The following is a 10877-nucleotide window of genomic DNA, read 5'->3' as shown; positions in this document are numbered from 1 at the left end:
GATAAATATGGCTTTAAATTTTTGAAATTTTATCTTATCTATATCTCTACTTGAATCTACTTATTAAAAAAATATATGAATAATCCTCAAAAAGTAATTTAAAAAAAATAGTCAAGGTAAGCAATGCCTAATTAAATTTAGATTTTTCATAATACTAAAATTCTATTTTATATATACAGATAAATTTTACTTCTTCATTTAATATAATCATTGTCGAAATTAAAATAAAATGTACTCCATCCGTCTCATTTTGTTTGCATAGTTTGACAAAATACGCATACTAAGAATTTAGTCAACAAAAGTTATTTTTCCTTTTTTTTACCGTACTTATTAAGATATTAATAAAAATTCTTCATTTAATGAACAAATAAAGGTTATTATGGAAAAAATAATTATTTATATATCTAAATTTAGAAACCTTATAAACATTTTGGAACATTCAAATAAGGAATAACAAACAAATAAAATGGGACGGAGAGAGTAATAATTATATTAGAGATCTAAAAATTAAATTATTTTATTATTATTAAAATTATAATTTTATTTATCTTTTATAAACTATAAAATAATATAAAATAAATATAATTTATAAATTATAAAGTACAATATCTCGCCACAAAACAATTCATACGATGCACGGGTTTTCTCCTAGTTATAACTCAATTAGAAATCTTATTAAATTATCAATTTCTTATAGATTACCAATTTATATATTTAATTCCTATAAAAAAAATCATCATAAAAAATTTATTTTTATTGGCCATAGAAATATTATTATTTAATGTCAAAGGCTTTTCTTTTTATAATTTTACTCTAAGATCATCTTAAAGGTATTCTTTTACTTGAATTATCATTATTTTTATTTTTTCACCCACAAAATTTTATTTTTGCACTCCATTTCATTAATTTTTATTTTTATATTTATTGATTTTATTTACAGTAAAATATTAAATAAAAAACGTCTAAAATATTATATGAAAAAAACCGATCAATTATATTTTAAAAAAAAAGTAACAATAACTGTGCACGTTGTGAAATGAAATATTGATGATTGACGTAGGTTAGGGAAAAGACTCTCGAGCATTTATTTTTGTCATAATGCCCAAGCTAACAGCCTAAAATGGTGTTTAGTTTACTTCGCAACGGAAGCCTAGGAGTTAGACCTTTGTCTCCGAAGTCCGAACAGCAAAGTTAATGACCTAAAGTGGAAAGTGGAAAAGTTAATTCGTGTCAAATGCAATCTCCAGCACTAAAATGGTTATCCTCATTCCTCTATTTGATATTAATCCTTTCAATTCTCTTCTCTTTCCACATCAAAATCGCACTCAAATTGATAGTAGGCAACCACAAACCTCACCTCAAGAGATCCGCAGATCTCCCTCTCCGCTTCCGCTCGGATGGCACCTTCAAAATCCTTCAGGTTTCTTCCTTCAATAATTTATTTAGTTTTTTAATATGATTAAGTTGTTTGATTTTTTACATGATGTCGTTTGAAGTCAGGTGGCTGATATGCATTATGGGACTGGGTCGGTGACTCGCTGCAGAGACGTGTTGCCTTCTCAGTTTGATTTCTGCTCCGATCTCAACACCACTCTCTTTCTTGAGAGGATGATTCAATCCGAGAAACCTGATTTCATTGCTTTTACGGGTGCGTTTTTTTTTTTTTTTTTTTCATTTAAATTGTATAAATGTCCCGAATATGTTATATATATATGTATAATTTTCTTTTTGAAGTCTCTTTTTTAAATCTTCAAATTTGATTTTCCTTGAGCGCTCCATTGTCCTTGTCAGTTGTATATACTTGGGTTATTTGCATTGGAAGAAATGAGAAAGATGTTCAAATAAATTCTATTCTCATTGATGGTGTATAGGTCTATTATGCATTTAGGTAGGTCGTTTATCAAACCAGGTAAAATTTGGACTTGGATATCTTTCTTGGGTGGGACATTAATGGCTTGTATCTTTACCAATTAATCAATTTCTAAAAGCCGGAGTGGATCCTAAAGAATTTCCACTTCCTTGTAAATTTATCTTGGATGGTATCTTTCGGCTCAACTTTATCCCAGTTTTGCTGAGGGCGCAACCCCATTTTTCACATTAAACTGGGCAACACATTAGGAATTTTTCATTTTTCATGGAGTATTTGATCCATTAACTGGGGGTCTATGGCTGACCAATGTCTTATATGTATCTAACACTAAGGTTGCTTCTTTGTCGGGTTTGAGTCATGAAAACAACCTACTTGAAGATAAATGTATGGTAAAGGTTGTGCATGTAAATGACCTTCCAATGAACTTTGCAAAGTGGGAACCTTTGTGCATTGTGAATATCCTTTAATAATGGTATGTCCATTCTATGGTTAGTTTCAGCAGTAAGTGTTTATAATAGAGTTGAAGGAGATGCTTGTACTGTAAAAGCTGTAGAGCAGGGGATTGTTCATTTACTTAATAGCTTCACATATGTTTTGTTAATTATTCTGATTCTTGAATTACACAAGCTGAGATTTTAAGCTCTAAACTTAGATGAGTGGTAGTTATTGTCTTGCCAAAATTTAAAAATTGACCACTTATTGAGTATCTGACATTTCAATATTGGGATAAATTTTTGAAAATAGAACCACTTCACTTTGGTTTTAGATTTGTTTTAGTTAAGTGTATAACTCTCTGTTGCAGGATTATGAAGGTTGAGGAAGATAATATCAATAAATAATGCCTTGTTCCATGGTTAGGATGACAATTTTCTTCTGTGAGGCAGATTCCTGCTTTGTTATATACACTGTTACTAGTTTCAGATACTCATAAGTCATGTTGATCTTTGAATATGTGAAAACTATAAATGGAAGAGCCTCTTTTGGTTCAGGACATTTCTTTGATTTTGTTAGAAGTTATTAGAATTTATAAATTGGCACAACCATATATTTGAAATGCTTAAATTAAAAAGGGGTTTCCTTCTAGTTTTTAGATTTTATCTGGATTCATGAATATGCTTGATTAATGGAACTTAGTGTCTTTCATTTATTGGAATTGGGGCCAGATATCAATAAAATGGTAGAGATCCCCCCCCCCCCCCCTCTCTCTCTCTCTCTCCATCTAACATGTCCAAATGACTAATTTGCATTAATTTTGTAAAACTAGGGGATAACATATTTGGGACAAGCACTACCGATGCTGCAGAATCCCTGTTTCGTGCCTTTGGTCCTGCCATTGAATCTAGACTTCCATGGGCAGCAATCTTAGGAAACCATGACCATGAATCTACAATGACTCGAGAAGAGTTGATGTCATTCATCTCCTTAATGGATTATTCAGTCTCACAAGCCAATCCATCAATTGAGGATTCCTCTGATACTGGCAAAGGAAGCATGATAACAAACATTGATGGATTCGGAAATTATAATCTCAGAGTTTATGGAGCGCCAGGTTCCCTTTTGGCAAATCACAGTCTCCTTAATCTTTTCTTTCTTGACAGTGGAGCCAGAGAGATTGTTCAAGGAAGACGAACTTATGGATGGATTAAGGAATCTCAACTTCATTGGCTTCGTGGCATTTCTAGGGGATATCAGGTATGGCAAACTGAAAACATTGATGGTACTAAGCTGTTCCTTTTTATATTTAACTATTGCTGACACTTTTGTCTTTGTTTTTTTATCCTCATGCATGTGATCTAATGCATATTGAATAACTATTATTGTTAGTTAAATCATAACAAAATGGGGAAAAACTATGTTTCTGAAGAAATTTTAGTGTTAGTCTTTTGGAGAAGGCAACTTCTTTCTCACATCTGTCTTCTTTTATGTCTGCTAGAATGTAATTGCTAGTTGGTCATGCTCACTTGATCGAACAATTGAATTTGAATGAACATTTAGGATTTTATTACACAATCAAAAACTTACAAGTATAACTGCAAATACAAATTAATTTTTGATGAACCATATCATGCTTATTTTTATTTATCGCTTGCTTAATGAACTATGACTAGTCATATTATAGATAACACAAGTGAAATTGCACGCTTGTTGCTGCGGGTTTACAAATTTTTTTATTATTTTTTTAAAAAAATTTCTAATGATTATTAATTAGTAGTAATTGAAGGGAGCAAAATTAATTGAAATATATTAATATTTTGTGTTTAATCTGTTAAAATATTATAATAAAAGACATGATTTTTGCTAAGTTTTAATCAATCAAAAAGTTGATTATTTCATTATAAAGAAGTACTAAAGTAGTTTAGGTATATTTTATTATTATTCTCCTTATGAATTTTTCACGATATTATTTTTATTAATAAATAGGAGTTTAGGTATATTTTTTTATTTTCTTTTTTTTACATGTAATTAATTTTTGAATACTATAAAATTAAGTAAAAAAAGAATTGTAATTTCAAGAAGAGAAACCTGTGATTAAAAAGAAAAAGAAATTGCTCTTATCATTGTTCTCCTTTTGATTTATTTAGAATGTTGGTTTTTCAATAAAATGATGAATAATAAAAATTAAAATTTATTTTCTAAATTGTGCCCGAACGAATTAAAAAGTAGTTCGAATCAATAGTGGAAAAATAATATAAATTAAAAAGAAACATTTTAATAAATATAACTTCAAAGTTGAATACAGAATAGGAAATTTTTTTTCAATGCTAATTATTTTTCATGATATGAGTAATTTAGGTACCTTGTTCCCTTCTTTTGTTCATCAGTATTAAAAATCTTAGTAAATCTAAGTTTTATTTTGTTTTAATTTACTTTGACTGGGCTTTAAAATAACTAAAAATAAATAAATGAATTTATTTTAGTAGAGTATAATAAGTATAAAATTAATATGCTTTGAGTAATATCTTATTTAGTAGAGAAAATTTGTTTAGGAAATTGATTACAGTTTATTATCTTCTTTAAATCATTAAAAAGATTGGTATTAGAATTTTCATTAAACTAAGTATTTTCAAAATTGAATAAAATTATACATGTATTAAAATGCATTGCCAAAAGTACTATAATTGTTTCAAGTTGCATAGCCCCTAACCTCCAATTGCTTGTACATTTAGGTGGTCTTGTGAATGTGATTCTAAGTACTATAACAATCTGACTTATGCTTCTTGTACTACAATAATCTAAGGGTGAACTTGTAAAAATGGAAGCTAATAAAATAAGGGAAAATTTGTCAAAATGAGAGCCAAGTTGAAAACCCATACAAATTGGAGGCCAAAAAATAAAGAGTAAACTTGTCAAAACACTTTTCCTGTACAGTACTTGTGGCATGCAAGGGTAAACTTGTAAAAACAGAAGCTAGTAAACCGAGGGTAAATTTTTCAACGTGAAAGTCATGGTGAAAACTCATACAAATGGAAGCCAAAACATAAAGCGTAAACTTGACAAAACACTGTTCAGAAAACCAAGGGTAAATTTGTCAACAGGAAAGTCAAGGTGAAAACTCATGCAAATGGGAGCCAAAAAATTAAGGATAAACTTGTCACTGTTCACAGGAACAGTGTTTTTTGTTTCAGTTTGGCTTGCTTAATGAAATATGACTAGTCATAATATAAATAACATGAGATGTGTTTTTGTAGTGCATAAGTTATTCATCAAATTCTAGTGAAATACATAAATTAATCCTAGTTTTCACGAAAAATCTTATGGTATTTCAAACTTTGAGGAAACCTATTATGCTCCTAAAGTTACAAATTTTAGTAATATTGCACTGTTCTCCAAATTAATAACAATAGTTTTTAAAGGTTTTAGCTTTTATATGAAAAATATTAATTTGATTTGTGGTTAGTATAACTTTTGGAATGATAAAATTTACAATTTTCAACTATCTAAAATTTTATAAGTTGGTGCATGCAATAAAGTCATTTTGCAAATTCAAGTGTTCAACATGTACAATTTTATAAGTTGAAGTGTCATTGCGTCAAAGTAAAAGTTGAAAGTGCTACAAGATTTTTTGCGAAACTACAGGGGTGAATTTATGCATTTAATTCCATTTGAAACAATATTTAAAGTATATATTTGTATTCCATTATTCACACACGCGTTTCTTTGTACCTTCAGTGTTCTTCAAATCCCACAGGGGAGGTCTCCTAGATTTAGATTTCATTAACATTTTGCAGGTCACAAACTAACAGGGCCAAAAGCAGGATCTTAATCATTTGAATGAGGCTTCAATCTTGGCTTTGCCTTTGGCACTGGCTTTTTTTCATATCCCAATCCCAGAAATTCCACAGCTGTACTATCAAAAGATTGTAGGTCAATTTCAAGAAGCTGTGGCGTGTTCATTTGTGAATTCTGGAGTCTTACAGACCTTTGTATCTATGGGAGATGTGAAGGCTGTGTTTTTGGGTCATGATCACACCAATGACTTTTGTGGGAAATTAGATGGAATATGGTTTTGTTATGGTGGAGGCTTTGGATATCATGGTTATGGGAGAGCTGGGTGGCCACGGAGAGCAAGGGTCATATTAGCAGAGCTTCGGAAGGGGGAGAAGTCATGGATGGGAGTGGAGAGCATTAGAACCTGGAAGCGTCTTGATGATGAGAAGCTGAGCAAGATTGATGAACAAGTCTTATGGGAATTGGAGTAGTCAGACTTGATGCATGATTTCAGGTATCAATGTATCTTATGTTGCAGATGATTAGTTCTGTATATTCTCCGTGATGGTTATGTTTTTTATTAACATGTTGATACATGTCAATAAGCATGTTTATTGTGACTTAGAATATATGTTCTTTTGATACATAAAGTCAACCAATATTTGAGTCTTATAATTGCTGTGTAGAAAGCCAAAATTTCAGGTTGCAATGTAGTGATCTATTAAGTAGCGGTTGTTCATGGTTCGGTTTCGAACTTCATTCCAATCAAAATTAAAATGGTGGTTTATAAAAAAGTCAAACTGAATCAAAGCCATGAAATGTATACAATCGAACCAAACTTACGAATGCGGTTTGGTTTAGTTTAGTTTGGTTCAATTTTAGACAGTTTGAAAGGGAAGAAAAATACCTCACATTTAACAACTAAAGTTTTTAAATAAACTACATTTGAAGATTAAATTAAAAAAAAATGAAATAAAAACATAAAAAGTTAAATATACAAACAAAAATAATATGAAACAAACATAAAAATATTATGTTGTTCCAATATACTACAAACACTAATGGTACGAAAAATATCTAAATATTTGTTGCCATTATTCATTGTTTATTTCTCAATACTTGATCTTTGGTCCTTCAATTGCTATTAACGCTTTAACTTGATAGGGCATCAAAATGGTTCGCGTGTTGGGTTGGACACGAACCTGCCTAATATGTGAAAATGAATAGGGTGGTTTTCGTGACGAATAGGGTGGTTTTTGGATCAATACGAAAATGATTCATTAAATAACTGTGTCAAATATTTAAATATGAATATCATATGAAAATTAAATAAGTGAAACGAATACGACAAGTGTAACCTATTTAATTAAATGGGTCATAAATGAGTCAAAAAATTCAATCAAATTTAATTAAATGGATTGTATTCGTGTAACGCCCTAAAATTTTCGAATATTAAAATAGTATTATTTTATCGGGTCATGAATGGTGCTGCAGAGAGGGGGATAATATTTTATTTAGACTTAAGGAAGATATTGAGTATAATTAACTATGGATGGATAGTGATTTACCGGTCTATGAATAGTACCACCAGTTTGTGAATAGTACTATCGGTCAGGGAATCGGCATTATTTTGGCCCGGAAAAATTACTATCTATATTTTATATTTTATTTAATATTTTTGGAGTATGCATACATGATTTTTATGGGTAGAAAGTAAGTAATGAATATTTTTGGAGAATTTAGATAATTAGTGAATAGTGAATTATGGTGTTATATTAATTAAGGAAATTTGAGAAATTATTTTTATAGAGTAAATTTGAGAATTTTGTGGAGAAAAATAATATTTTGAAGGAATTTAATTGGAGAATATTTTTAGCCATTAGATGAGATTACTTTTTACTTAATCTTAGCCATCCAATTGTAGGAAAAGACCTAAATACCCTTTGATCACTTTATAAAGGTCAACTCCAATTATTGAGCAACATTTCTTCTTCTTCTTCTGCTTCTTCTTCTTCTTCATTTCAACGTCAACTTCCTCTTCTCCTTCTCTTTGTTTTTCTTCACTTCCTACTCACTAAATCCGCCAAATCTTTTCTATCCAACTTGATTTAAGTAATTAATCCTAGAGATTAAAGCTTGAGAAGTGATTTTTGGTGAATTATTTCAAGAAATTTGGATATTCTCTGCTTGAGCGAAAGGTTGGAGAAACCTTCTACCAAGGTGTAAGGCAAAACTAAGGCTTAGGAAACTTTAATCCAAGTGTGTTTTTAAGGTTAGTGTTCATAAACACACTTAACTTGTTTGATTTTTGATTTTGTGAGTTTATGCTACTTTGTGAAAATTTGGGAATTTGGTATGAAATGATTTGATTGTTGAACTTTGATTGTATAAATGTGTTCTTGGGTGATTTCTAAGCATGATTATTGATAGCCTCGCAAAGCGGGCAAATCTTGTTATGTTATTTCGATATAAATTGCATGAATGCATGATTGTTTTTGTACATTTTACGTTTGTTCGTGTTGTTTTGTTTTAAAGTGAATTGCAGGAACAAAGTTGGAGCAAAGACTTGTTCTATACAAAAATAGGGTCAAAACAAGTTAAAAAGATGGAAGAAATCTTTAATCCAGCCCTCGCGCCACGAAGCAAGTCTCAACAAAGAAAAATGCCCAATTCGCGAGCGCGACATTCACAAGCGCGAGCGCGACAATTAGAAAAGAGAGTCAGAAGATTTGCAAGAAAAACTCGCGAGCGCACCTTCCATCTGCACGGGCGCGAGCTGAAGTCGCGAGCGCGACATTCATATACGCGGGCGCGACAAGCAGATCTGAGTGTCAAAAGCAAATGGACCAGAAGACGCGAGCGCGCCTTTCATATGCGCGGGCGCGAGAAAGCACCTTTGAGAGTCAGAAGGTTTGCAAGACGCGAGCGCGCCTTTCATCTGCGCGGGCGCGAGAAGCACTCCTGAGAGTCAGAAGGATTGCCAGCAAAAGTCGCGAGCGCGATATTCATATACGCGGGCGCGAGAAAGAACTTTTGAGAGACAGAAGCACTTGGAGCCGAAGTCGCGAGCGCAATTTTCATATGCGCGAGCGCGAGTCAAGATTTCCAGAAGACGTAATTGATGCCTTTTCATCAGAAAAATCATATCTTTCCATGCACAGGTCGGGACTCTTCCCAAGAGAAGTCACCTCAAGCACCTCTTGGCCAACCAATCACTACCAAAACCACCATCGCTCTCCTCCTCTATAAATAGCAATCAAAGTGAAGAGACAGATATACAGAATTGATTCATATTTCAGAGTTAGATTGACAAAAATATTTAGATTGTATTAGGAGAAGTGTGTTAGTAGTACTTAGAGCAAGATTGACGAAAGTCATTTGTTATTGATTGTGCCAAGAACACCAATAAGTTCCTCGAGGTGTGACGCCCTCCAAGAGGCTTGAGTTTGATTACTTCTATCTTTCTCTTGTTTATTAGACTTGTTGTATGTTGGTCTTCATAATTCTTCTATACAAAGCAACAATTTTAATTGGTAGTATTCAATAAAAATTCCTTAAGTTATCTTTTGATCTTTGTTTAATCAAAGTTACTAGATTATATTCTCAGAAGGAAATAGTTTAGTAAAGATCAAAGAGATTTAATTCATTGAGTTGGATTTACATATGCATATGTTACTTATTCCTGTTGAAATTAAATCTGTCTTATTGAAATAATCAAAGAATAAGGATTAGGTTTAATATTTAACAAGATAGGGATTCTATTATATATAGAAATATATATAATAGATAGTATAATTCTATACTGAGAAGTTGAATTATATTATACCATATGTAATTAAGAGATTCTTTATTGAATATTACAAGCTTTTGCATAGAAAAGGAAAATCCTGTGTACAATTAATTAGTCTAAGTATTTTACTACACATTTGTCTTTATGATTAATTATTCTAAGTATTTTAATGCCTATTATTCTCTGAAGTTGAATAATCATTAGATCTAGAATAAATAAGAAATTCCTTAGAACTATTTTATATTTGTATTCCTGTAAACATATCAGTAAGAATAAAGTAGCAAGTGTACTCAACCCGTTCCTCGTGGGATCGATATTTTATTACTACGTTGTGATCCGTATACTTGCGGGAACTCAAAAGAGACGCAACAAGTTTTTGGCGCCGTTGCCGGGGAACGGTGTTTTGTCATTTAACGAAATATTCTTATATATGATTTACAGCTTGTTTTAATTAAGATACATACTTATAGTTGATTCAAAATTTTGCAGGAACACATCGGTTACATAACTCATATGCCAAGTACCAGATCTTCAAATAGTGAATTGGAGGATTATCAGCCTGAGATTGAACAATTCCTTTCACAACGAAAAAAGAAGAAGAAAAGAAGAAATTCAAGAATCATGGGTGATGGAAATCCGCCACAGAGGTTGATGGACTTTGTTACTCCAAGTTTAAATGGTTCACAAAAGGGAGTAGTACGTCCACCGGTGAATGCTAACCAGTTTGAGATTAAACCTGCTTTATTACAAATGCTTCAAAATAGTGTTTAGTTCTACGGATTGCCAAATGAGGATCCTAATTCGCATATAGCCAGTTTTCTCGAGATCTGTGATACATTCAAGGTGAATTCAGTACCAGCAGATGCTATCAAGCTACGTCTATTTCCTTTCACATTGAAAGACAAGGCAAAAGCTTGGTTAAATTCATTACCACCAAACTCTATCACTACATGGGAAGAATTAGCCCAAGCCTTCCTGTCTAAATACTTCCCACTAGCAAAAACCGCT

At 31.6% G+C, this 10877-nt stretch overlaps 1 protein-coding gene across 2 annotated transcripts; it reads left to right on the top strand.

Annotated features, from left to right (window-relative positions):
* Nucleotides 1–1067: 1067 nt before the first annotated feature.
* PAP28 (purple acid phosphatase 28) lies at nucleotides 1068–6754 on the top strand. 2 transcript variants are annotated; one of them, XM_012229595.4, is made up of 4 exons: nucleotides 1068–1420; nucleotides 1501–1648; nucleotides 3135–3562; nucleotides 6115–6754. In XM_012229595.4, the coding sequence occupies exons 1-4, from the start codon at nucleotides 1235–1237 to the stop codon at nucleotides 6568–6570; spliced, it is 1218 nt and encodes a 405-aa protein (XP_012084985.1). In that variant the 5' UTR covers nucleotides 1068–1234; the 3' UTR covers nucleotides 6571–6754. The 2 variants fall into 2 exon arrangements, with proteins under 2 accessions (XP_012084985.1, XP_012084986.1); XM_012229596.4 differs by having other exon boundaries at nucleotides 1257–1420; nucleotides 1497–1648.
* Nucleotides 6755–10877: the final 4123 nt, after the last annotated feature.

Source organism: Jatropha curcas, chromosome 8 (assembly GCF_041381405.1).
Source record: "Jatropha curcas cultivar XTBG-Jc1 chromosome 8, XTBG_Jcur_1.0, whole genome shotgun sequence".
Classification (NCBI taxonomy): domain Eukaryota; kingdom Viridiplantae; phylum Streptophyta; class Magnoliopsida; order Malpighiales; family Euphorbiaceae; genus Jatropha; species Jatropha curcas.
This window is presented reverse-complemented; position numbering and strand designations above follow the sequence as displayed.

Coding starts and splice junctions, on each gene's coding strand:
- PAP28 (XM_012229595.4), top strand. CDS start 1,235: ATGCAATCTCCAGCACTAAAATGGTTATCCTCATTCCTCTATTTGATA. Junction 1,649..3,134: donor TGATTTCATTGCTTTTACGG/GTGCGTTTTTTT, acceptor TTGTAAAACTAG/GGGATAACATATTTGGGACA. Junction 3,563..6,114: donor GCATTTCTAGGGGATATCAG/GTATGGCAAACT, acceptor ACAAACTAACAG/GGCCAAAAGCAGGATCTTAA.